The following is a 26,503-nucleotide window of genomic DNA, read 5'->3' on the forward strand; positions in this document are numbered from 1 at the left end:
ATATATTTTGCTTGCAGGTTTTACACTAAGGACACAATGTGATCCAATACAAAGAGCTGTATAAACATAAAAAAAATATTCAGTCGTGATTGACATTGTCACATATTAATCTGGTTTTAATGCATCATACTTGGACCTGTTTGAAATATTTTGCTCTTTGGAATGTAACCAAAATATTAGAAACACCTCCCGATATAATACAAAACATGTTAATTGAATTAAAAGAAAAAAATCATTGAATGTATATTAAGATGAGTGTAAAGAGTTGTACCGTACAAAATGTATAAGTTACTCATAAGATACAGAGATGGTTACAAAACCGACATTCACGCTATCCAACATTGCCTTGCTTTACAAAAATGCAAATCATAGGGAGTGATGACCTTAATGACCTTAATGTCATCGTTTTCACAGTTGCGCACGGAACCTTAAATGGCGGTGAGTTGAGTGGAAGTGACTATTCTCAAAGTAACACTGCCGGGCATCTCGTCGGCCATGTTGCGGCCTTGCTTCCTCAGCCGCAGCCTCTGCGGGTCGGAGGTGTCCTTCGCCAAACCAGACAGTACCACTTGGCCCATGAACTGGTCCTGCATCGCATTGCTGTTCCAGATCTGGCGTCAGGCAGACGGTTTTTGCGAGATAAAAAAAATATGGGAAAATACTTAAGACGATGCATGGGAAAGGACTCCTCGGTAAACTGTCATTTAATCGTAATAGGTCCGGTTGTCTCTGTGTAATTCAAACACAGTGACACCGATGCTAGTCATGAGCCCATCTATTGTGTTTGTTTGCATGAAGCGAAGTGGACTTTCCCGAGGCAAACCGATGTGGTTTTGTGTGTAATTCTCTTGGTTGTATGTTTACTTTGACAGACAGCACACCAACTGGGAGTGGCGTCAAACATCAAGAATTATTCACAATTTACCAAACTGCTGCTTGACAAAGGCCTAATACTGGTCTTCACAAGAAACCAAAAGTATCGATTTACTTATGATTGGTGAAAAAATCAAGTCTACCCGATTGAATTGAGAAGGTGAACAAATGTCTTACCTGTACAGTGAGAGGCTTCCTGGGCTTCTTTCTGTAGAAAACGCCACTGGTTTCAAACGTTGGAGTCAAAGTGTCCTTCTGGACCATCGATTTCACAGAGTGGCCCTCACAGTTTACGATCACATATGGGTCGGCTCCTGCGTGCGAGCGCGGGATGATCAACTCACACGGCAAAACTCGGCGGCATGCAAGTCTCAGGAGATTCCCTAAATTTGGGTTCAAACCGAGAGCGACTGACCCCCTGAGCTGTCCTGGTTCTGCAGCCCCTCGGCAGCATGGACGTAGACGTGGGTCACCACTTGTGGGTATCCCAAGAAAGAGCTCCAACATCTCACCCTTGGCTTATCCTCGCTCAGCTCCCTGGAAGCACACACGACTTTCTGGATGACCCGATAGTCCAAATGCAGAAAACGTACAAGCAGAAATTCAGTCGATTTGTTTGCGTCAGTGACAGTTTATGCAATCGGACGTATGCGTTAGGACAAGAGTGAGGCAGTTGACGGCAATGAAAGTCAACATCATTAAAAAATAATAATAAAAATTAACAAGCCTAAGTTATAACACGGATGCTACCTGCAGCCCGAGTCCACGTCAGTGAAGAGTCGCATCATGTAGTCGCCCAGAGTGTGAGGCTTGAAGGTGGTGGGCAGGATGACGTAGCGGCCCTGCTGCAGCGTGCACCTCATGAAGACCGTGCGGGCGTTGATGTAGGTCGACGTCGCCACGGACTTCTGGGTCAGGATGTCGTGCAGCCTGTATTTTCTGTTCAATTCCACCTGAGATCAATAAATAGCAGAAAATGCACTTGTCCTTGACGCCCAGCAGTGTCAATGAGCCAGCTTGTGTTTTTTCTGCCCCCTGGTGTCAGAGTTATGAATACACTGTGATAGAAGTTTTGAAGTCAATAAAATTTGGTGACTATATACGCATTTAATGACGTGATAGTATTTCATATTTCTATTGTTTAATTATTTTTGATATACGGTATATGTAAATATAGACTGCGTGTGTATGTGTGTGTGTTTGTGTTAAATGTTCAGAGGCTGTCACTCGTCGGAACCTATATTTGGATCCAGGTAAAAATGAATCTTTTTTTGGAGCGACGATGATCATTTGTGTCATCGATCTTAAAGCTCACCATTGAAATGTTGCGTTAATCGCATTTGCGGAAAGCGGGCCGCCATTTACGATGAGCTCGAACGGAGCGATATTGTTGACGTCACAAAAACTCTCACGGGGACACAATCCCTCATTTTCCCACCGTGTTCTACTGTTAGTTCGTCAAGGAGGAGAAGAATATTAACAAGATGAGAGATAGGGAAGGATAAATGAATGTTTCCAGTCAGCGATGTGCAGACAGCGGCTTCATGTTGATGGCGGTGCTGACCTCAAATGTTGTCCAGAAGCCTTCACAAGTGTCAGCAGTCAGCACGATAAGAGCGCATGATGTGTGTTTGACCAAAGCCAGATGTCAAGCGAATCGCATTAAAGGAAAAAGGTTTGGCACGTGTGCGGAACACTTTATCCGAGAAAATATTATTCGCGCCTGAACAGAAAACGTTTGTGAGAAAGCGTGCGTTTTCAAAACTAGAAAGCGCCGAGTCAAACGGACTGCTTGTTGAGTCTGGAGTTTTCCCCTAAGATTTCTTCAGCTTGAAACAATCAACTTCAATGATTGCGTGATTTGGTGTGATTTAGCGTCTTGATGAAACAAAAGGCCTGATATGATCTGATAAACTTAATAGGTGTCATTAAAAACCCGCTTGGTCAGTCTTCGGACGGATCCAGAATGTGAACAAATGAGCCTTGGCCTGTGTCCACACATCCCAGACTGTTCACCCAAGAGACATTTGAATGAAGTGTGCCAAGAAAACAATCAGTCTGAACTTTTTTTTTTGTAACCTTTTCTTTTGGCAAAATTTTACATCCTATACTTGACATGAATCGTTTGCTTGCCTTTGTTTTCCTCAAAGAGCCCTCATGCCCTCTAGCAATGTTACACTCTGGTCTACATATTGTTTTTGGACTACCGGTACATGCATGAATTTTAAAGCGCAGATGCTAATGTGAATACGCCATTTAGGCACTACACTCTATTGTAATTCCAGCACCACTAAAAACCACTGGGCTACAGCCCCCGATAACACTTTTATATTCCTTGAGGTGTGAGTAATTTGACTTTATTTTAGATGTATTTCCTATACAATTGTTTAACTTCACTCCTCATTTACCGTGGGGGTTATTTTACCTTGAAGATACTGAAGCCGATGGTGAGATTTTCCCCTTGCCCGAATTTCCTGTGGATTTTCATATCTCTTTGCTGTAAGGAGATGAGGACCTCGTCGGCCTCCTTCGTCACATCAAAAACGTACTACAAAAAGATATCGGGGAGGGGGTGGGGGGAGTCGAAAAACGGTTAGAATGTTTGAAAATGCTCTTGGTATGAAGCACAAGTATTGTGTATTGTTGCTCTGTCGGACCTGTGGGTTCTGCAGAAATGTTGGCTTGTGGTTAGCGCAGCCGCCGCAGCGGTTTAAGAGAGGCTCCGCTTGCTTGGTCCAGCTCCCAAAGTGGACAGTCTCATGCCAGGTTTTATGGATGCTGATCACAGACGTGTTGATGAGGCGACACACGTCAGCATCGGTAAAGTGCTTGCACCAGTCTGTGAAAGACATCCTGCATGCGAAGGGTCCAGTTGAAATGAATAAAGGGGAGCTGGCGGAGAGGGGGGGTCACAAACGGACGATTGTTTGTAATTTGGAACATCGATTGCATACCAGAACTCTCCATTGTCCTCCACTGTGATGCCAAGGTTGCCCCTTTCGGTGTCACCGACCTTTGACCATTCCTCAGAGCTGACAAAATGATTAAAAGAGAGATGAGAGGTAAACTGGAGCGAGGCCCCTTTAAGATTTGAAAAGTACCATAAAACGAACTTTAAAATGTACTGGGAGCCAGTGAAGGGAAGCCTGAATTGGGGTTATGTGCTCCCTCTTATGAGGGCCACTTAGGCATCTCCAGTTGCTCCAAAATGCTGCTGTTGCATTTTGTAGCAACTGCAGATGCTTGATGGAGGACTGGCTGACAAGCAGTTCAGGGTGCACGCTCGGCATGGGGTCCCACCTGTCGCTCCAGGCTCCATTCCACTCAGTCTTGCCCCACGGATTCCTCATGCGGATCATGGGGATGGTTTCATTCTTAAAGTAGGCTATCAGGCCGTGACCCAGACGCACCCTGTTCACTGCTGTCACCGAGTAGGCGTGACCTTTCACCAGCCCGTTGGCCAACTTCAGCTCGATTTCATGAGGTTGCGCCTGATGGGGGAAAAAAAAAAATGTATGAGGACCATTTGTTTTTCAATGCAAGACAGCTCAAATGCCAGGAAGCGCCTCATACCTTAATGGAGCAACTGATGATTCCGCCACGGTCGTACACCTTGAGCAGATCCTCAAAGAGATGGTCCAGCTTCTGCTGGTCTTTGTAGTAAGCCTCCGCTTCCAGGTTGATGGCCTCCGCCACAGCTCCACTGAAGTCCACCACAGCGTCTCCAGTGTTGCCCCCCTCCAGTGACTCATAGCAGCCGGAGAGCCTGGGCGCGGGATGAAAGGCACGTTTTGGTTGTATTTTCATTATCAGTGGCATTTTATCAGTGGGAGAACCGCCGCCTGTTGCAAGGCCAAGTCCAAAGGCACACACAAAGAAGATTAACAGTACTCGGACTCCGGTACAGTCCAGTACGAGGAGTCCAGCAGGTGTTGTTTGATGTTGACTCGCTCCGGTCCGCAAGTCTAATATGCCGCATGATAAGTAGTCGACTCACTTTGCGTAGGCTTTCTCCAGCAAGGCGCTCCAATATTCATTGTTGTCGTTGGAGTGACAGTAGATGAGCTCCCCGTTGATTGTCGGAAGCCGGTCATCCACCACCACATCCACCCACTTTCCAAACACCCAAAATTGAAAGTGGAAGATTCCGGCGTAGTTCTCCGGGTGTTTGGAGTCCCACTCCTGCTCCTTCCAGTCAGGAATTACCTGCATACACAATTGTGCCAGTTGAGGTAGTGCCCATGTTTTATGTTTTCTAATATTATATGTTAATTGTTTTGTTAAGCGCTTTGTTGCAAAAACGCCCAATTAATAACGATGTGTTGTGTTGTGTTGTGTTGTATGACAAAGCAGGGAGAAAAAAAAAAAACGGGCGAAGAAACTTAAGATGAGTAAAACGGCCTCGGGTGAATTCCTGATCTCAGGACTCACACGAACTTTCCGTCATTTAGCGCGGCTCACCCAATCCACTCGGCTCACCTTCTTCCAGAGGATGGGCTTCAGCGCCAGACATGAGCAGGCGGCCACAAACCAGCAGTTCCCCACTGAGCCCTGGTGCAAGTCGTGCGAGCTGACACCCTCCACAAACAGGTGAGGGTCATTGCTGATCTCCTGCACCGCAACAGCATGAACGAATCACATGAAAATATTTGACCACAAGGAGAAGCTAAGCAGCCCTTTTTAGAGATCACGGGTAAGGCACCACATTTGGTCAACTTGACATACTTCATAAAAGGCAGCCAAACTATGTTATGGGACATTTAATAACCGCTGAAGCTTTGCTTTTTTTCTTTTTTTTTAATGGATTAAGCACCCAATTTGCAGTTTGTATTATTTAAGTTTGGTCTTGTAAGACCGGTCTTCTCTCAGTATTCACACAATTACTTTGGTGCCTCTGATAGCTTCACATAAATTACCCCCCCCCCGCCCCCGCCCCCTCCTTTCAGTCAAAAATGTTCTTTTCTACCACTCAATTCACTTTGTTGCGTGGGGCACATTCTGCCTATTGGGGTCAACTGATAACAGCCACTTCAGGTCCGAAAAACCGTACCCAGCACCGTAAGATACATTTGATGAGATTTACACAAAATCACTTTGGTCTAGAAACAAACTGTGGAATCGTTTCCAGTACGTCTGGATTGTTCTTTCTTGACATCCCCAAAATTTCCCAAGAGGAGAAATTGCACTCACCCCGGGACGTTTCCATTGCACCATACCAGGTGGTGGTTTCCGAAAATACAGTGACGCATCTACGCACGGGAATTCGGGATCCTCAAACAGTTTTTTACTCTTGATGCAGTCCTTCTTCAGCTCACTGTAGTGCTGGTTCTTGTAGGGGCTCGCGGAGGAGAACATGGTCCACGAATGGAAGACTCACAGCTGTACAAAAAAGCATGATACGTACAGTACATATTGTGATTTTTTTTTCTTCCCCCTCCTCAAATAGACATCTGCACTTCTCAATCCCCGGAAGGACATTGTGAATATCTCCCAAGTGTCTAGCTCTGAAAATATTGAAATAAGTCACCGAAGGCTTTGTATAAACTGAAACCATACCCAAAAATGAAAACACGCCAACCTTGCAACGGCCATGAACCATTCTCCACATTGGCCCAAACCGTCCTTAGAGCATCCCAAAGCGTCACATGACTAAAGGAGCAATGAACCCTGACACTGTATACGGATGTTGGAACCTTTGACTCCACACGCCGATTCCTTCATTCTTTCTATAAAGGCCAAACGAATTCCACTGAAGCCATCAAGTCCTCCCAAGACAAATAAGTCGACTTGCATCAAAGTACAAGTCATTACATTACAATGTATCACAAATGTTACTTCGGCAAAGGTAATCTAGCTCTGTTTGGGAGGTATTCATTTGCCAAACGGTATTTATTGAACATATACGACCACACAATACCCAGACGTGTCTTTCCAATCTTCCCCTACGTTGCCGGTGGAGTAGAACAAGTGATATACAGCAAACCTGGATACTAATGACCAGTTGCATGTAAACAATTCCACATACAGCAAAGGAAACAAAAAACGTCACCGTACCTCTGACTCCAATGCTTTCCTGCTCCACAATGAGGAAGCTCACGAGTGTTTTACCTGCCCGCCTCTCCCCTCCCACACACTGCCGATGGATTACTGCATTGTTGGAGCCGCACCCTGCCTCTATTCCACCGCTCTTCTCTTACGCTTGAAACTTCCTCTGATATAGTTTTGTTGTGTTCAATTTACGACATGGGAAATCACTGAATAAGATTTACCGGGGAGAGATATATCTTAACCTATCCTAGCCTATCCAGGGGTTGGGGGGGGGGACTGAATGTGACTCTGCGTGTGTTTGTGTGTGTGTGTGTGTGTGTGTGTGTGTGTGTGTGTGTGTGTTATCTAGTTTGGAGTTCCAGGCTAATGTTATCATGCAGTGTATTTTGGTAAGGTGTTTATATGCCAGACCATAAAGGTATCACTTTTTTTTGTTGTTTATTATTAGATTGCAGTTCTCAGTGTTTTGCATGTAATGATGAAACACACATCCAAAGCAATACAATAACGCCCGGTTTTGACTGGCAGCGTCGAAAAAAAGTACCTCAAGTATCAATCTATTCATTATTATAGTTTGTAGAACGGCATTGCATCATACTGAAAGGTTTTGGTGCCCTCATTTAGGCGAGGAAATGTTACAGAATTCCCCATGTGACAGATGGTTATCAGATTTTTCAGAGGTGCGTATCAGATCCCGCACGCGGAGTTTTGTTCGAGCATGCGGGTGCCCCTAATCAAGTGACCTGTGAGTGGGCCAGTGCAAGGTAGCTCACAGAAAGCCATTCGGGTGAGGAACGCCGGGTTATAACACTCACCTGTCGAGGGGGCTGTCTTGCGCTTTGCCGTTCTGAGGTCAGTCACAGACGAAATCCTCGATGCATCCCACGTCGGGGGTTACAAAGGGTTTTTCCATAAAACAAGGCATAGGAGGATGGTCTCAGATGCAGATTGCACACTGTGCAAACTCCCCGAAGCCAATGTCGTAATTAGGCCACAAGCAGGAGTCGAAAAAACTGGTCTGACCAGCGGCTCCGTGGATTCATGCAAACGGCTGCTGAGGAGAAACGGGAGGGAAGGGGCGACTGAAACTGAATATTTCAGAGCTCCTCGTAGGTGAAACAAGCCAAAACCTGTTGCGTTTGATTTGCATTACACCCGTACAACCAATCCCAGCAATGTGTGTGGAATCTGCTGGAGCTTTGATATAGTGGCCGTTTTTGTTTGGGATCGCCAAGAGAGGGGCCAGAGGTCAGTCGTATTTAAAAGCTCGACAATTAACAGGACTAACGGGGCATTCATTGTGCACACTAGCTGAAGTGTACTAGAAAAGACAAAACTGGCATGCACTCCGTTGTCTGGATTTGAGTCAGGAAGGAGCACAAGGAGCTCTTTGACTCTTTGAGACACAAGTGGAAAAGACGGCTTTCAGATAATCTTCAACCGTGAAGGGAAAAAGAGCCAAGTGAAGAGGAATGTTCCGTGACAGCCAAAAGAAATACGACCGGCTCAAGAAGACGCGACCAAATTAAAAGTAAAGCTCATGGATCAATAATGAGCCGACAAAGAGATGGATGTGATGTTTAAAATGCAAGTCAAGTTCACATGCGCTTCGGAGGTACAATATTTTTCATATTTACTTCATCCTTTCACATTTCTTGTCTGATTCAAACCATCCCAACTTTCAAATAAAAAGCTTCTTTTTGATGGCATCTTGGAAACCATGATCACATTTCTTAAATTCTTCAATTTATTATATTTCTGTGTGTGTGCATATCTCAAATCAATTTGCACTCACATTATGACAGAGGAATACATTTTTTTTTAATCACCAATATCTAACATGTATCTGGAAGGTGGGGGCAAGCCACAGAATCTGGGAATGTGAAAATAAGAGTTTTGAACACTGAACCGCATAACTATGAGGCAGACGTGCTAACCACAACGCTAATCAACTGCCCCCTAATTATTAAGAAAAATATAAACAAATAGAGTGAACGTGCATGTTTGTTCCAGAATACAGTGTGGTCGAGGAAAGGTGACAACTGACAGGTTAAATCTTGGTTTATCCCACACTGATAAGAATCGCCATCATGCTTCTGGTATTTCTTAATCATCTTTCTCAAAAGAATTAAAAAATAAAAATAAAAAACGCAACCATGCACCAGTGAATGCGTCTAGTGTTGAAATGTGACTAAAACAGTCTGGGTCAAGAATGTGCCCCGAAACGTCACTGACACTTGAGCCAATATTTGCGGAACATGAAGCAATTTTATTTCCATTTATTGCCGCAGGATCCGGGGATAACTTTTGTCTTTACTAAGGTCAAGGGTCTGTGAAGGTGTAATAAAATCCAGTTTCGCTTTAAAAGCCCACAGGCATATCACAAGGCGACAAAGACGACATTTTTAGCTCACGTGTTACTAATTAACTAGCATACGTCGTTTTGAAACAGAGGGCGCTAGCCCGATAAGAGAGCCTTCCCATCTTTTGTTTCCTCTAATTAACTTTGGGCAGTGTGACAATTTCGAAATCTATGTTTAGATTCTCTTTATCTTCATATACAGTAGTCATTCCTCGAATGAGTTAACCCCACAAAATACGGTAAGCGCAACAAAATACAGTACGGTCAACAGATGGCAGCAGATTTCCATTTGTAGTAGAAGTGTATTCTTTTTAAAATTAGTGTAATGTGCTGGCCTTCTGGTCTTTGTCAAACGGGCTGGCGAATTCTCAAGTAGACGTTAAATCTTCTTTTCAGGAAGACCAAAAAGTGAGGCATTACAGTCAATTTCAGTGAGTGATAAAAGCATACCTTAGTATCTTCGCGCTAGCCCGAGACAGAAAGCTGCCAAATGTGCCTGTGGTCTCCCAGGTGCTTAAAAACGTATTTTGTTACCTATTATTTGTGAAACGGAAGCAAGAGTCCAAAATAAAACAACTTTCTAATTCGTACTTTAGCTTAAGGTTTCTCTCTGTGGGCCTCAGGGCAGATGATTTAAAACTTCAGTCTTGTGAGCCAGCACATATTGGCAAATTTGACTATTGATGGATTCTTAATTGTGGAACCCAACCCCCAGTTATTTTCTCCAACACACACCTGTTAGCTGTACATGTGCCAAAGATGTTAAGATATATTTTTGGGGTAGGTCTTGTGATGTATTGGCCCAAAGGAATGATGTTTAAGGTCACCGATTGACATCTATTTCATTGCCAATCTGTAGCATCTCAATACCAAGCACCGAATTTCAAGCGAGTTGAGTAGACAAAAGCAGTGCTTTGCAGCAAAAAGCAATTATAAGCCTTTATGTGAGCGATGATGGGGGTTATTGTTTGCAAATGTGCAGTATTCATGACCGGACTCACTGTATAAATGATGACAGGCGAAGTACTTGTACAAATATTTTAATTGCAAAATGATGCCAGTTATTACATTGAATGAAGCACTGAAACAAGCCACTGTTTGACATTGCAAAATACCACCAAAAAATCCTAAATCCCAAAGACCATTTATTTAATGAGAAAAGGCAAAGGCGGAATATTTAAAAAAAAAAAGCACGGGAGGCAGGGTATTTACACCATGATAAAGTGTCTAAGTCTACAAAACAAGCGTTGTGGGTAGGCCTCATTTGGAAAAGTGGTTAAAAAAGAGCAAGCAAGATTGCGCACTTCTTGTTTTGATCAAAAACAAGGCACCAATGTTGGGGATGGTGAAACCGCACTGGCCATCCCATGTCGCGGAGGCCAGTTTACACAAGACAGACATTTTGTTTTGTATGCTGTAGAAATGAAGCAGGAGGACAAGCGAAGAAACGCATCCAAGTGTGTGTAAATGGCGCTGTGGCAGGGAGAGGGAAGGGGGGGGGGGGGGGGGATACATAAAAAGACGAGCAAAAACTTGTTTGCGAGCGCCCTCTATTGTAAAACGATTGCAATAACAGCAGAGGCGCATTTAGTGATGGCCGGATGGCAAACTGTTCCGAGTTTTTGTTGAATATCACACGAGTAAGATAAATCACACTAGTACCATGACTAGTAGAACTTAATGACGTTTTTTGTCACTATTTTATGGCATTTCTCCACACTAGAAGGATATCAAATAAATGATTGAAACTGCTTTTCGTGTGTATAAGCTTGTTGCCACTTTCATGACGTCATAGCCAAACGGCATGGATATTTCATTACTATTCCTGAAACCCAAATGCATAGACGTGTTGAACTGGGGGGGGGGGGGGGGGGGAAGGATACTACAAAGGCAGCACGGGGTGGGGGGGGTCCTGCATTGTAATGGTGCCATGCAGACATTCAAAGTGCCTGCAGCTGGTTGTGCTTCAGTGTCATCCAATTGAATCAAAAGAGTCTCGGGCTTGATTGCCTGCAAAACCTGAGAAAACTCTTCAGAAAAATACACACATACTTCTTTATTATATTTAAAAAGAGCTGCACATGGAGCCTTGAAAGAAAGTACTAGTGCTCGTAGCTCACATTGTTAAAGGTAGAGAAAAAATTCAAGACAGGTACCCCTTCATATATAAATTAATAAACTTTATAAGATATTAAAAGCAACGTGTATTATGGCGAGCCTTTGGAGAAACATGCTTACATCACCGTGTGTTTCTCCAGAATTTATTTTTAAATAAATCCTGCCACACTTTGGCTTTGCGACCTTTACTTATTTATCTGTGCCTTATTAAAACATTTCTAAAACACTGCCGTCTGCTGATTGGCCTAATTGAACAAGTTGAACTTTGGTCAATCTTATGCATCATTAGGTCCTTTAGATCAGCATTTTTTTTTTTGCACCTAAAGCTTTAAAGTAATTCACCAGAATCATGCAATGCAGTATGTACAACACAGAAAGTATATGATGTCACCAGGTATAGCCTGCTACTGTATGTATGGAGCCAATTTAAAAGAAGCATCAGCTGAGGAATGTGTCGAATGCCCCCCCCTCAATGTCTTTGAAGTTATTGCAATTATTGATCTTTACAGGAGATCTTTCCACATATTTACCCCTCAAGAGTTCCTCTTTTACTTTGACTCCAGACTGAAAAAGTTGAGCAAATGTTATGGAAGCACAGCAATGGTGACTGGAAAAACAAACGGTTAGCAGAACTATGCACAGTATTTACAGCAGGTTCAGAACACTGGACCTTCCTTGGGTGGGGGGAGGTTGTATGCCCTAACAAGGGGAGGACGTCACAGATAGAAAGTCTTACAAAAATTCAGATTTGACCTCAAAAATCACCCATTTTGCTGCTCGGGATTTTGTGATTGGAGTGACAGGTGTTCTCAAAAACCAAAGTGAAAATTATATGGGTGTCATGGTGAGAGGAATATTTTGGTGAGGAAGAAAATTCATGTGAAAAAATCAATTAAAAAGAAAAAAAGTGTGTATGTGTGTGTTCTCAAGCAGCAAAGGAATTCTAGTTGCCACATCAGTGGATCTGCCAGACCATAAGGTGGCACTCGAGAAGAGCTGGAAAGCTACGTGGGTTTGGGGGGGGGGGGGGCTTTTCAGTGTCTACATGGACTCCCCGACAGAATCATCGTCATCCAGAGATAGGGGCAGGTAGAGGTCCTGTGAACACAACAGAACGTGTTCAAATGATGCTTTTAAGGATTTTAAAGAAAACAAAAACAAAGCGTGTGCAGTTGGTACCTTCTGCTGGGTGCCGAGTGCAGGACTGGTAGGGGTGGAGGTGGGGGAGTGCTTTGAGACCGGGGTGGAAATTTGGCTGCTGGAGCCTGTCCCGTTGGCTGAGAGGGCAAGAGGAAGGGGTTTATAAAAAAAAAAAAAAAAAAAAAGACATTGCATTGATAAGGTTCGGATGCCAAAATATGGAAACCTTTGGTTGCTATTGTCCTCCTGTCATGAGCACGGCATATTTATTAAACCCGTTTTCATGCTGGAACGCTCACATTTTATTGAGTTTAAGAGCAAAAACAGTCGTTGCACAAGCATCAAAAGCGTTGTTTAATTTTATGCAGCACCATAGATGGGTTTTCTTCCTATCCCACAACCTTACCCTGTGATTTTCATTCCTCCAAAAGTTGGGGGGGGGGGGGGGCATTTGTTTGGTTCCAATTGTGTGCACATCCTAGAGAAGCACCAGAGTTGTTCAAGTGCTTTAAAAGGAGCGTTTTGTCTATGAGTACAAGAGATAAAAAGATTGGGGCAAGCTTCCAGCCAGGTGGCCAGTGAGTGTTTTAAACACAACTTGGGACTAAAAGGTGCATTGTTTAAGCCGTGTGCTGCCTTCATTGAAACCACTTGGCTAAGTGTGGCATCAAGAAGAAGGCCACCCAAAAGCCATAACACATCCCCAATCAAATCGCTTAAATAAGAGCAAGGAATCGTGCCTTCGTCCCCACCAATATGGTGTGGTCTCCTCTTGCACCCCAGCGGGGGAGTTTACATGTCACCTGCTGCGTGGCTTGGTCACGCAACAAGATGCCTGATGTGAGGGGCGGTGACGCAGCCGCGGTGGTTGGATGCCGCTAAGCATTCCGAAATCCCCTAAGAGAGATGCAGCATTGTTCCATTGCCTCCCGGATATCATGAAATGTTTAAATGCCATAGAAACAAAGAGTGGGAGGCCGTTTATCTTTGGGATCACAGAATGTAAATGAGCATCGTTACGGTAGCTGATCCCATTTCTCTCAATGGGGCCAAGACTGAGATGGTTTAATCAGCTGCCTTGTTTTGATTCTTTTGAAGATGATGAAGCCACTCTCTGTATTTGTTTATGGATCATAATGTGGGTTAGGATCTACATTACTACCATTACTCGTAACATTGGCAATTAAAAAAAACAAAGGGGGCAGCAGGTGTTGTAGAGCAGCACAGTTGATCTGATCTTCTGGATTTTCTCATGGAAGCCAATTTGAAGAAAAGAGCTTACTTGATTCAGCAGGGGACTTGCAGCGTTTGACCGATCCGGGACTCTTGATCAAACTACGATGAGCTTTCTGATTCTTCATCACCCTGCACTCTAAAATGGAAGAGAGGGGGGAGGGGGGGAAACACATTTTTTTGAAACTGCGTTTCCCAACGGTTAGCAGAGTTGCTGTCGAAATTATTATTTTTTTGCCATGAATGATGTAAATGTTTCCTTGGGGGTTAAGCGACACACGGTTACCATTTGTGTTTGACAAACATGTTGCCAGGCAGAATTTCGATTGAACCATTATCTTGCATCCTAACCGCAAATGTTCAAATGCTTTGTGGCTAATAAATCAGAAAATACGACTGAATATTTTCGACTTTTCATCATCTAAAAGCGCAAAATGACCTTGGCGCCATGTGATGGCCGCAAAAAAAAAATAAAAACACAGCTTCTTGTGTATTTTTATTCACTGGAAAATGTGGAGAGTTGGATATTGCCCAAGGCCACAGATCCCATTTATGGTTGCCGGGTAACCTCTCGGTAAGGGCCGAAAACCATGAAAATAAACCCGCGCTCATCAATGATTGCTTTTCTTTTTGTTTGTTTGTAGGAGAAAATTCATAGAAACACGCAAATAGAAGCATGACAAAATTGTGTCTGAACATCACGGTGAGCAGCACGAGTTATAGTAGATCCACGAAATAGACCCGTGCGCTCCCGTTCCCCGCTCATAGAAGCGCACTGCACCATATCGTGAGGGCGGGAGACAAAAGAGGCGTTCGGCACACCTTCAAAAACTGATCATCCTCGCAAGGCAGAATTCGTGACCCAGCGCAACACATGGGCTTGTGTTTATATTCGGAAGCGAAGTGGTTTAAAAGCAACTTGGAGGAAAGAACAAAGACTTGATGGGAGTACCGAGACGCGCGAAGAGGATTGCTTGAACGTTTCGCCACGATATCTGTCGCGGCACATCAGCTGGTCTCAGCCCGTCGCCGGGCAGATTAATGGTTCTTTTTTCTACCTTTTTCTTATTCCCGCTGCTGCCTGCAGATAAGAAAATCCCTTTCCTGTCTCCTCATTGGGCCCCCTCAACAATCATTGACCGCCACATGCAATATTAAGCCGATTTAGCAACAATTGAGGCAGTAAAATAACAAAATAGCTCTCGGGAGATTGCTGTACAGCTCCAAACTACTGCAACCACAATTAAAAAATTGCTACATTAATATGGCACTTTTTTTTTTAACTGTTTGGGTATGGAGTGTCATTAACACATATGTAAATTACCATTCTCATCCAGAGAGAAGTCATCCTGGGCATAGCGGAATTTCTCAGGTCCACATGCAATGAAGACGTCATCGTCCCCAAAGAAGTCTTGAAGGCAAGTAACCTAGAAGGTGAAGAGAAAAAAAATGTGAGCAGGAATACAATGATGAACTGCGATAAAGGAGTCTCATAAAAAAAGTTAGAGCACTTGGAGGTATTATTATTCATCATGTCAGCCACTTTTAACATTATGCCTTTTTTGGTGGGTACATTTTTATTTGTTGCTGTATTAAGATCATATTTGTGCTTTTTCTATGGTGAAAATTTAAAAATTGAATATTCTTAACTGGAATACATAGACACCAATTATCATTTGACATAAGCGCTAATGCTAATATGCTATAAACAAAGGCAAATCTTATTACCCCTAGTAGTAGTCAACTGTTTTCAAACAAATGAAAACAGTTTTTCTAGCAGTCTTGGGGATTCTGATGTGAGCCGGTGTGTCGCTTTTGTGTTTTTTCTCGTCCTGTTAACTTGCTTTCAAGCCACAGCGAGCGTCAATTCCAAAAGGCCCACAGACACAACAAGCCCTCAGACATTGTTGTATAAAGTTACGGATGTCTTTGCTGTAACGTTTAATGATTCAACTTTCATCGCTGGGGGGAACTTTTGAGTCCGCGGCAGCTGTTGTGTCCTTTGTGGACCCATGTCTGCAGACACACCTTCTGCTTTGCTTTCCATCCTGAAAGGCCTCATTATCACATTAGGCATGCTTGATAAAGACATTCACGCTGAAATCGTTTTACTCCATATTTCTTGATTATCCATTTAGATGTAATGTGATGTAAGTCTCAATATAAGCAGACCATATTCTGAAGATGTGACGTGATGGATGCCACATTTGGCGATGCATCATGGCACATTTGCTGATACACATCTAAACTATGAGCTGCAGATAATTTGGGAAGGTCCCGCCCGCCCCAGCAGCTGTCCTGGTCAACAAGTTCCGAGTGTGGACTGGCGACTTCCTGGCATGGCATCCAACAGCTGTACCCACCCTCTCAATGGCCCATAGTGCGCATAGTGCCCCCCCGCCAACTGGATTAAAAGGCAGGATGATCCACACTGATGCGTAGAAATGATGCTTTGACTCACTGGATTAAATGCTAATTAGCAAGCGAGGGCAATTTTCACAATGCGTATGTTTTTTTAGTTCTTTTTAACCATGAACATCAGCAAAGGGATTAGATGCATGTGACTTTTCATTACTATGGGTGTGGCAAGAAGAGATGGTAGTTTCGGGGAGGCCCCCCCCCCCGGGAAGAAGAAACGTGCCAAAATGGGCCTGCAGGGGAGAGGCTCGAATGTTTTAATAGCTTTAAGAACAGAGCCGATTAAAGGGATAACGTGGTTATCGGAAAGACCGCCACTTTAAACTCTCAGCAGGAATACGCATACACTCAAAAGGCAGTCATGCACTCTGTCCAAGCCAGACTACCTGCCCGGGTTATGCTCATTTATGGACACACAAGATCCGCCTTTCCAACATCCAATTTGATCACCATACATCCCATCAACAATTGAGATTAAATATGTCACTATATGTTAACTCAAATTGTTCTATTTTCCTTTCCTGAAGGTCTGTCAAAATTGAACTCAATAAGAGTGTCTATACACCCCCCCCCAAAAAAAAAAAATCACCCGCCTACCACTGAATTCAAATTTCACATTATCTGTACAGTCACTCTTTAAAAATTCTAGTATTAAACAATGTATTTGAGACTGATACACGTTGGACCTACTGTATTATTCAGAGCAGTCTACAGTTGATCGAAAAACAATCTCGCTTGCTCTCGAAATGTCAAAAGTTGCTTTGGGAATGACAAGGAAAGCATCGGCTTTCAACATGGGGAGGGGGAAAAAAAGAAAAATTTAAAAAAACTCAAATCCAACAGAGTATGGAAGTGAGTGACATGTGACACAACCACAGCCCTGCCAGCAGAGCTTGGATGTTGAAGACCCATTTTAAGTATTGTGCTTATTTGGAAGAATTTGTGCGCGACTGGAAATCAGGGGCTTCTCCTTTCAGATCCCACTTAAACGCCCTCCCCCAAACTCTATCCACCCAGACCCATCCGCCCCCCCCCCAATCGCTGCTTGACCAGCTGTCAGGAAAATATGACCTCCCGATGGGGTTGATGCAAGTGTATCTGTCACAAGGAAGACGACAAATTAGGTTTTGCTGATTTGAAGTTGTGAAGAAAAGTAGGTTCCCGGCATAGAACGCCAACAATCCCACCCACCCTTTGGGACTGAGCTATTTGAGAAAGTAGTTCAACGAAAGTCATCCTGAGACGCCACTTGGCGAAATAACGGCGCACAGCATTGGCCACAGCATCTACATTGCGTCCCGAGTTCACAAAATTCTGTGACCTACGCATGACCTTGGTGCACCAACAGCACGTTCCCATCAACTCTCATCTGAAGCACAGATGACCAATTCCGCCGGAGATATATCTGCACAGTCACGGGGGCCAGCTGGTGTCTGATCTGTTTGCCCTCCCCCACCCCCACCCCCCATCCTGGAGGAAGCCAGCATCATATTTGTCTGACTGATGTTAGCCAGAGCGTCATTAAAATACGATTCTTCCTCCTCCCCCGAGGTTATGTTTACTAGTTGATGGCGTTAAAATGGCTGCGGCATATATGGGACCACGCCCCTATATAAAGCTAAGCACGTGTGTGTGTGTGTGTGTGTGTCAGCGGTCGAGGTTACATCTTCACGTGACCGGGTGAAACGATCAGTGGACAGGTAAAACCCAAACGTAAATCACAAAAGGCCCACTCATCATATTGCAGCCTTTGTCAAAAACTGAATTCATCCCGGCAGAGCTTATCGCCATGACAACAGCTTCTGCAGTGAGGCCAAGAGCGAGCAGACTGCAAAAGCAGACCATTCTTCCCTCTCAGCAGATGCATTTGGTCGTTAAGACGCCACAAACACATGTCGGAATCCATCTCCAATGCTGCAAATCATTCCCTGTAATTAACTTCTTTTTTTTTTTTTTTTTCTTCGACTGCAAGACAGTCTGCCTTGTGGGACGCATCCTCATGCTATTGTTGCGCCGATGGACAAAAAAAAAAAAGTTGTCTTTAAAGCAGGGTCACAACAAGGGACACAAAGTGCCAAAGAGAAAAAGCACGGTGCACCTTAACTAAACCGATTTCCCAAATTGCATGTGGCATTTATTAAATGAAAGCCTTGCATTAATTCATTCAATACAAACCAGACACTGCAGATGTAATACAAAAAGATCCACAGACGATTAGATAAAGACTAATTTAATGCTAAATTTGCTCGACGAGCAAGATGCGTTTCAAGGCAATGGGAACAATTAACTGCCCTGTCAGCAAAAAAAAAAAAAAAAGGACCCCACACAATTGGCTCAAAAGATGGAAAATTACTGCTGAATGGGCCCCACCCTTTTGGACGCAAGTGAAAAAACAACGGTGCGTCTTTAATGCGTGTACTAAATTTTGTACAAAAACGCCAGCAATCAATCACATATCATAACCTGCATCGATTGTCAACTTTCACACCCACGAGACTGCAGGATGTGGTATCCGGCAGACCGGTCCACACCAGCTGGGCTCTCTCTTTGTGCCTGGGATGTGGTTACCTAGCAACCAGACCTAGCAGCTATCGCTATGCAATGGTAGGAGGAGGAGCGGCGCAAAGTCAGGGAGGGGCAGGCACTGCATCAATAACGCTTCTTACCAGATCACCTCAAACGCATCGGCGTTAGAAAGTCTACCATTGTCGTGCGCAAAGAGAAATTGTGCAGCTATTTTATTTTCAACATTTCTGTCCTTTGAAATGAGCCTTCATTTCATCATCAGATAAACAACTCATCCGAGTCGTGACGCCAATCCACAATTTGGATGCATGACATTTGGTGGTGAAACAAATTCTTAACGCGTGAATGATGCCAAGTGTGCGTACACTGCAGCAATTTTTTTGGGGGTATTTTGATGACAACTACTATATCCAAATATTTGGCACACCAGTTCTGCAACACCTTGGGGCTAACCGACGGCACCCCGGCGAGGATGCATTCAAATCTAATTCCTCCATCTATCATAAGACAGCATCGCCCCTCCAGCAAGGTCTTACGATACAGAGAAAAAAAACCCTGATTTCTTCCTATATGCTGATTTCATGCCACAGAGCCTCAAAAGTGTCCGAGGTTGTACAGTTCAACTATAATCAATCTCTGGTCATCTAGCTTGATGACTGTTTGACCAATTATTTGAATGGCTCTTACTTCCCCAAAATTGCAACCTATCAAAGGAGTGTGCCTCACCTTAAATCAGGCTCACAGCAACGGACAAATCTGTAGACAAGCTTTGAGGCTCAGTTCATGACTTATGTCATCCCACCAAGATCAAAAGGTCGCGAGTGCTTATATTGAGTTGTGAACAAATGAATGCATCAGAAGCGGTTCCAAACCATCAAAGCGGACAAGTAAGGTTAAGTACAAAGTATGATTGCGTGCCCTGAGCCGGCAGGTTTACGAGAACAGCTAAGCAATGTGCACAATGACCTTCATTGTCTTGTTCAGCTTTAGTTGGTGTTCACCTGCCTTGCGGTTCAGGTCATGAGCGTCCTTGGTTGTGTTTTTTTTTAGGCCACAGAGTTTGAAAGTCCTGGGAAGTTCTGTCGTTCACCCGCCAAGTTCTACAAAAGGACCAAGCCCTGTATTGTACGTGCGCTCAGGTAAGAATGCTACCCCCGTTTTGTGGTTTTATTTGAGTTGAGGCATCAGGATGGTTTTGATAGAGTTAGTTTTTTTTCATATTTAAGAGACTGAAAATGTACACTGCTGCCACAGAACGACAGTCATTTCACATGCTCAGATAAATTATTAGTCTTCTAGAAATTATGTAACCCACTAACTCCATGAAGGGTTCGCCAATAAAAAACGAGGGGAAATTTATTGCACAAAAGTAATAAAAGTCACTGAATAAAATGCGGCAACGAATGCAGATTTGCCACGCTTGCAGCAGCTGCCTAGAAAAATATCATGAGGATAAAGTGGGCGGGGCAACGGCATACCTGCTTGCCATCCAGCGTGTAGATCCTTTTGACCACCCCGCTTTCAAGCTTGATGGCCTCCGTGATGTCGGTGAGCACCTGCTCGAAAGAGTGCGCCGTCTTCTTGTTGAGCAGGACGCGCACGGCCTTGCGCGGTTTGACGCCGCTGCGCATCACCGTCACCAGCTTGGGTCGAACAAAGTCTTTGCTTTGCTCCCTGGGCTCGCTGGCAGCGCGGGCCGCCAACGACTGAATGCTCTTCTGGCTGGCAGAGGCCTTCACATTCACCGACCAGTTGGGGTTGACGTTCTTTGTGTAGTCGACCTTCTTGAAGGAGTTCTCTGAAGCGCAAACGTAGCTCTCCCCTGAGAAGGCAGCACAATACGGTTTGAGGTTAGCCTTTCACCATATTGTGGAAATCAGAGAGTCCCGGTGGTGTCCTCATACCTCCCACAGAGAAATTTAAGCTTTAAATCCAATTTTAACCTTCCAAGGGAGTTGCAAACCTGATTTTAGTAACAACAAGAATATTTCTATTCAAGGATGAAGCAAGTCTGAAGACAATAATTCATGAAAAGGGTGAAGTCAACTTCCAAAATTAAATAAATTCGCATTATGTTTTATGTGGCCCCACTAGTTTCAACGCGGCATTCTGATCAATATTCTGTTGGTGGACTATGAATTCCGCATCAAAATCCACTTATTTTTATCCATCTCGTGGGGGCGGCCATTTTATCACGTGTGGTCGACAACTTTAAGTACGTTGACGCGATAAAACCCAAAATGTCGAGATATGAAACTGCGCTAGGCTATTTTAATAGCGCACAACACCAAGTGTATTTAAATAAACTGGATACTATAGTTTCATTAGCTAATCAAAAACTGAGCATGCTATTAAGGTTTAATGTAGCAGATATCCTTCTATCCCAGTATGTCCCCGATGTAACGCCCATTTTCAAGGAGTAGCCATAACTCTGGTCATGTAGTGTAGCTTATCAAAGGCATGGAGAGTAGAAGAAACAAAAGACAGCCGGTGAAGGGGGGGAAGAGAACATTTGGCAAAAAAAAAAAAAAACAAAAAAGCACAGACTGTAACAATTAGGCCAAATGTGGGAATATTACAGCGAAGACAAAAAACAGCATTACACAGTGTCCAGGAAATTGAGCAATTAATTCTACCGCACAAGATGAACAATGAACAACTATCCACATTGCTTCCTGCCCCATTTTTTGGTTTTAACTCCACTTCTTAGGTACTTATCTATGTGTGTCCAACCAATGTGAAATTAAAATTGTCAAAGAAAATTCCAGACTTCCTTTTTGCCACATGTCTCTTCCGGCTAAAAAGGTGCACATTCAAAAACTGACAATGGCACCTCACCTCGACTTGTCTGTAAAGGTCAGAACATAGTCATTCAAACAAGTCAGTTGTTTAAAGTGGGGTATAAAGAACAATCAGGGACAGCAGGACTGAATTACATCATTAAAAAGGTAACAAAGAATATAGATGTGCATCTTTTTAACGTCATAATTGCCGTCAGCAAACCGGAATTTAGCCAATCATCCTGCCAAGCTGAACCTTCTATTTACATTTTTTTTTTCTCCCGGGCTACATGCACACTCCGAATCCGACGAGGCCACTGATGTGCATCTTAGCGGCACCGTAAAATAAAACACGTCAACAGCTTCACTTTGACTATGGCGCAAAACGCAGTCAATAGAATCCTCGCAAAGAGCGATTTCTACCGCTTATGGCCACAAAGGTTAACCAGTTAAAATGTAATGAAAGGCTAAGGCTGTCCTTTAATGGAGCATTTGTCGCAGACTGAAATGTTGAGTACTCAGAATCGTGCTCGCATCGCTTTAATACTCAAACCACTGAACTGTGAGACAACAGAAAAGTATAAATGTGGCTCATGTAATTCAAAACGGAGGTGTACAGTAATAAGTATAAGTCGACCAATGTTAGGTGAACACCTCTTCAGATTAAAAAGTTAGCTTCTTTAAGACTGAGCTGACAACATTTTTGAATCCTGAGAGGCTTTAAATCTCACCGCAAGAGTCCCTCAAAGAGAAGTCACAAAAGAAATAATGAGCTCACCTTCCTCTAGTTCATCCAGTGCCGAGATCTTAGTGGCGCCATCAATGGTGAAGATAAAGCGGACACCCTGAGGCAAGTTAATGTGGTCGGCCAGCGAGCGCGTCAGGTCGGCCAGCAGCGCGTCGAAGCTGCGAAATCTGTCGGCTGCCACGGCGTACACGATGCCCTTGAAGTAGCGGTCTCCGTTGCGGTAGAAGCGCACCTTCTTGGCCTTCTTCTCGTTGCTCAGGGTTTGCAGGGTGCGCGTGCGGTAGAAGCTGCAGTGGGCGCTGTGCGTCGGGCTGGGGAGTCCGTTCAAGCGGCCGCCGCGCGGGGTCCGGGACGCCTTGTCTCGCTCGTCAAAGTGTGCGAAGTCGAGCTCCATGGTGAGCGAGAGTTGGTGTACTTTAGCGAGATGTGCGGTGGGAGGGGGGTGGACCAGCTCCACAGAGTCTACAAATCGGTTGCAATGAAGTCATGTTAAGCAGCTAGTTAAAAAACCTCGTACAGTGAATTCAGAGATTTGTGGATCAGTCATGTGAATTGCCGAAAACATTCAAAGGTTGACAACAAGGTAGTGTTAAGTTTTAGAAGTTTAGCCTCAACTGTTTCAGTTTTCCAATTTTTTTGGGACGGGGGGGGGGGGGGCTTCATTAAAACGGCACCCAGTGACACACTCCAGCATCGGCCAAGAGTCTACGTCCACATCAGTGCTTATCCGGCCCAATTGCAAATCAGTTATAATTCCTCGCCTCAAGCATATTAGCTCATGAGTACTATTTTTGTCTACGTGAAACTCCAACTCACTTTGACATAGTTCTTCGACACCAAGTTACAGCAGATGAACACTTTTCGCTTTGCCCCGAGCACAGAATCTAATGGTTGAATTGGAATTGGCGTATGCCGAAACGAGGATACGACTAAATAGTGACCTCCGGTGGTATACCCGACCATATGGGTAGCCATGTACACCTGGAATTAGACTTTGTAGTCGTTGCACCTGCTTCTGCCAGCGGGAAGCCAATCACTGATGGAGATTACAGCTGAGTGGGTTTGAACTGAATTCTGTCAATTATTGGATGATATGTGCCATCAGAAAGCTCTGCAAGTAGATATCCAAAAGAGACGCGTGAATTTCAATGAGGCTGAATGCCTCCTGCCTTTGAGGAAATATGCAAATGATTGTCCATTAGACAATCACCATGCTGCGCTTTGAGATGAAGAGTCCCAACAGTGGAGGGCGGTCCATCTCTTTCAAACTTAAGCACAGTTGCATCACTACACCTACACCTCAGCTGCACCCCATTCCGGCCCACATTGTCAAGTACACCAGTTGGCATAAATTTAAGCAGAACACTCCAGTTTCCACACCAGAATAAGGACAATGGGATGGTTAAGTGAGAGTGAAAAAAAAAATAGGAGTTCTTCGCATTTGTAACAGCTTCAATGCTACAAGAAAGACTTTATTCGAGCTCTTGGAGTCCATCGCTGGTGGGGTTAAGGTTATATGCAAATTCTTCTCCACCAAAGTCAGCCAACCAATGCTTTACATACCTGGTTTGGGCTTTCCTCAAAACAAATGCCACAACAGTGGATGCATGAATTGTCCCAAATGTCCTACATGGATTAAATTTAGCTGCAACTAAGGGTTCGAGTCCAACTCCTGATTGATTCATTATCTCCCAACACTTTTGCTTGCAACAATTGAATGTCCCATTTAACCATTAATGACTTAGGAACATACCAAAGAGATATGATGGCAAATAAAAGCATTGCTTCCAAAGGACAATCTATCAGGGGTATGGCAATTTCTGTTTTATAAATACAAACTAAAACTCTCACAAGATACAAAAACCCTCAGCATGCACTGCTAACCGCAGTAATCTCATCCATGTCCTTTCAAATGCACAAGGAGCTCTCATCTCAGTTTTATAACGGCTTTGGTGACAGGGGTGTGACCAGTGGTGCGCCTAAGATGACAAAGAGCAGGTTCCAAGGCCATCTGCTGCTCCAAAAATGACCCTTCCCCTTCAGAGCGCTAAGTGGAAGGACAGTCCATTGTCTGCGTCCAAGCCGGTTCCTTCATTTTAGGGTGACATCACCTACAATACCGCATGCTACTGAGGATAGCCACGCAAGTCCTAAGAGTACATTTCTAGCAACGAAACACTGATTTTTATCATTCCAATTCGCATTCTCACAAGATTACCATCGCGGTATTCGGGTTAATTGATGGAATTGCAAACGAGAACGCCAGATTGGAGGGGCGGGGTAGCCATTCATTTTGCATTTTTTGGGGGGCTGGTTACTGACCAGTGACTTCAAACTCAGAATGTGACACTGCCTCCGCACACAAAATATCATCGAGATGAGCACACAAAAGGGTAACCACAAAGTTCAATTAATTGACGCCGCATTTCCTGATAAAGAGGACTGGCACGTGGCATCGGCTGACGCCAGCTTTGCTTTCTTTTGTATGTCTTAATAAGCAACCCTCACATGCATAACTTGGAAAATAACTCAAACGCTATCTTGTAAAGTATATATAAAAAAAAAAAAAAGATTCTGCTTTCTGCATGAAAACGCACCCGCAACCGCACCTCGGAGACGACTTACCTGCGTGGATGCTTGTAGCAGTGAACGGAGCGTGTGCTCAAGTGGGAGTGTGTCGGAGCGGGTGCGTGTGTAAGCGCGTGAGTCAATGCTGCAGGGGGGAAAAAAACTCCACGCCGCCTCTGCTCGCCTTTGTCTGCCAGCCGCTGCCTGCCTGCCTCACCGGTAGAGCCGCTGGGTCCTAGCGCCGTCACAGTGGACACGCCCACTTTGATCAGTAATATTGGTGCCAGAAAAAAAGTGGGTCATTCGGTTCTGAGTCAGATGAGATGGAAACTCTCTCTCTGTCTCTCTTTTGGAAACATGAAGATCACTTTTTAGGTGACGCCAGGAACGGTGCTGTTGATGGGTAATCAAAAACAACAAATCCATCCCCCAGCGGGTTGGCGTCCTGGGAAAGAGCCACATTTTCAGTTTGATCTTAAAACATAAGGTGCATTAGTGTGGATTGTACATTAAGCAACTTAAATGTACTCTCGGGAGCACTTGGGGGGAATTAGGAGCTTTGCTCAAGGGCACAGGAACTTCTAGTCCGGAATTCGCTATGACAGCCGGGGGAGTTGAAAGGTGTAAAGTACATTCTTAGCCCCTGATTTATGTCTGCCCGTGGTGGAAATATGAAGTCGGTTCTGTCTGAGGCCTTAAAGAGAGGATCGGAGTTCGACAGTGAATGGACATCAGTAATGTATATGCTTGAATGCAGCATGGGATACACATTGAGACCGTTATGGTAAAGGCTGAGGCAACTTTTCCACAAAAACTTTTGTCAAATGGAGGCAAAGGTGAGCTGGGAGACTACAGGGGAACCATATGATACTCCCAACAGGCCGACAACATCCGAGGACAAAGCCCAACTATCCAAACAATGTGAAGAAAAGGAACTCCCCTGTCGGAAACTTCAACTAAGACAAATGACGTCTTTTGTGACTCCATTTTGTGGGCCATAGTGCAAATGTATAATGTTTCTTTAGAGCAAACTGTTCCTATTAACTTAGGGACCCTTGTTGTCTCAAAACGCCACCTCACATGATGCTACAATGCTATTCCACACCAACGCACCAATGAATAATACTGTAACGCAGTTTTGGATACAAAGTTCTTCTTCATCGCTTAATCTGTCCAAGCATCACTTTTAAACTCAGCTGTTGCCAAATCGTGGCGCCTCGCCTTTGCATGTCAGGCATAGCTCTAATGCACTGTGATGGGCTCCCTCAGTGCGGCCCTGCCCCGCCCGACTGCCTGCAGTGTGAACAGAGGGGCCTGTAACACGCTGTCAATACAGGGCAAGATGGAGCGGCAGGGTGGGCGGCAGGGGGAGGCAGCAGATTTGGATTTTCCGCTCTCAGCTGGATGCCTTGTGAACCCGTGAACGCAAGTGTACATGAAGGATACAGGATCCAAATCTTCCATTTCCTGTCCCTACCATGAAATTAGCATTAAAATACTAAAGTGGAAATGGGAACACACTGCCTGACTTGGCTGGAGCGGAAAAAAAAAATAGGAGCTGCTTTTCTGAAAAAGATAAAGAACCAAAGCCAAAACTGGATCATGGTGGTTGGCAGCATCTTTTTTTTTTGGGTGCTGTTTTTCTTTCGTTGGACGTGGGGCCTTAGATAAGGCGGAAGGAATCATAAA

General features: G+C 44.3%; 2 protein-coding genes across 3 annotated transcripts; both read right to left on the reverse strand.

Moving 5' to 3' along the window:
- Positions 1-89: 89 nt before the first annotated feature.
- On the reverse strand, positions 90-7,970 carry LOC147193939 (calpain-5-like). 2 transcript variants are annotated; one of them, XM_086130468.1, is made up of 13 exons: positions 7,737-7,970; positions 6,064-6,252; positions 5,353-5,484; positions 4,871-5,079; positions 4,447-4,639; positions 4,174-4,364; positions 3,828-3,905; positions 3,531-3,726; positions 3,299-3,421; positions 1,624-1,826; positions 1,289-1,410; positions 1,051-1,187; positions 90-611 (listed from the first exon to the last, which is right to left on the reverse strand). In XM_086130468.1, exons 2-13 carry the CDS (start codon positions 6,226-6,228, stop codon positions 429-431), a joined length of 1,932 nt encoding a protein of 643 aa, XP_085986594.1. In that variant the 5' UTR covers positions 6,229-6,252; positions 7,737-7,970; the 3' UTR covers positions 90-428. The 2 variants fall into 2 exon arrangements, with proteins under 2 accessions (XP_085986594.1, XP_085986593.1); XM_086130467.1 differs by lacking the exon at positions 7,737-7,970 and adding an exon at positions 6,928-7,058.
- A 2,337-nt stretch (positions 7,971-10,307) lies between these two features.
- LOC147193940 (neuronal migration protein doublecortin-like) lies at positions 10,308-24,977 on the reverse strand. Its single transcript, XM_086131954.1, has 7 exons — positions 24,872-24,977; positions 22,277-22,708; positions 20,197-20,540; positions 15,099-15,201; positions 13,824-13,913; positions 12,581-12,678; positions 10,308-12,499 (listed from the first exon to the last, which is right to left on the reverse strand). The coding sequence occupies exons 2-7, from the start codon at positions 22,638-22,640 to the stop codon at positions 12,443-12,445; spliced, it is 1,056 nt and encodes a 351-aa protein (XP_085988080.1). The 5' UTR covers positions 22,641-22,708; positions 24,872-24,977; the 3' UTR covers positions 10,308-12,442.
- Positions 24,978-26,503: the final 1,526 nt, after the last annotated feature.

This window comes from Hippocampus guttulatus, chromosome 15, assembly GCF_054856545.1.
Source record: "Hippocampus guttulatus isolate MCC_2025c chromosome 15, RoL_Hgut_1.0, whole genome shotgun sequence".
In the NCBI taxonomy this organism is placed as follows: Eukaryota; Metazoa; Chordata; class Actinopteri; order Syngnathiformes; family Syngnathidae; genus Hippocampus; species Hippocampus guttulatus.

Bases quoted from the DNA above. Each gene is read 5' to 3' on its own strand.
- LOC147193939 (XM_086130468.1), bottom strand. From the start codon at position 6,228: ATGTTCTCCTCCGCGAGCCCCTACAAGAACCAGCACTACAGTGAGCTG. The intron at 4,640-4,870 runs GTGAGTCGACTA...TCCCGCGCCCAG, and splicing joins CTGGAGAAAGCCTACGCAAA to GCTCTCCGGCTGCTATGAGT. The intron at 3,422-3,530 runs GTCCGACAGAGC...ATCTTTTTGTAG, and splicing joins CATTTCTGCAGAACCCACAG to TACGTTTTTGATGTGACGAA.
- LOC147193940 (XM_086131954.1), bottom strand. From the start codon at position 22,640: ATGGAGCTCGACTTCGCACACTTTGACGAGCGAGACAAGGCGTCCCGG. The intron at 15,202-20,196 runs GTATGCCGTTGC...TTCACCTTCTAG, and splicing joins ACACGCTGGATGGCAAGCAG to GTTACTTGCCTTCAAGACTT. The intron at 12,679-13,823 runs GTAAGCTCTTTT...TTGCCCTCTCAG, and splicing joins CAAGTCCCCTGCTGAATCAA to CCAACGGGACAGGCTCCAGC.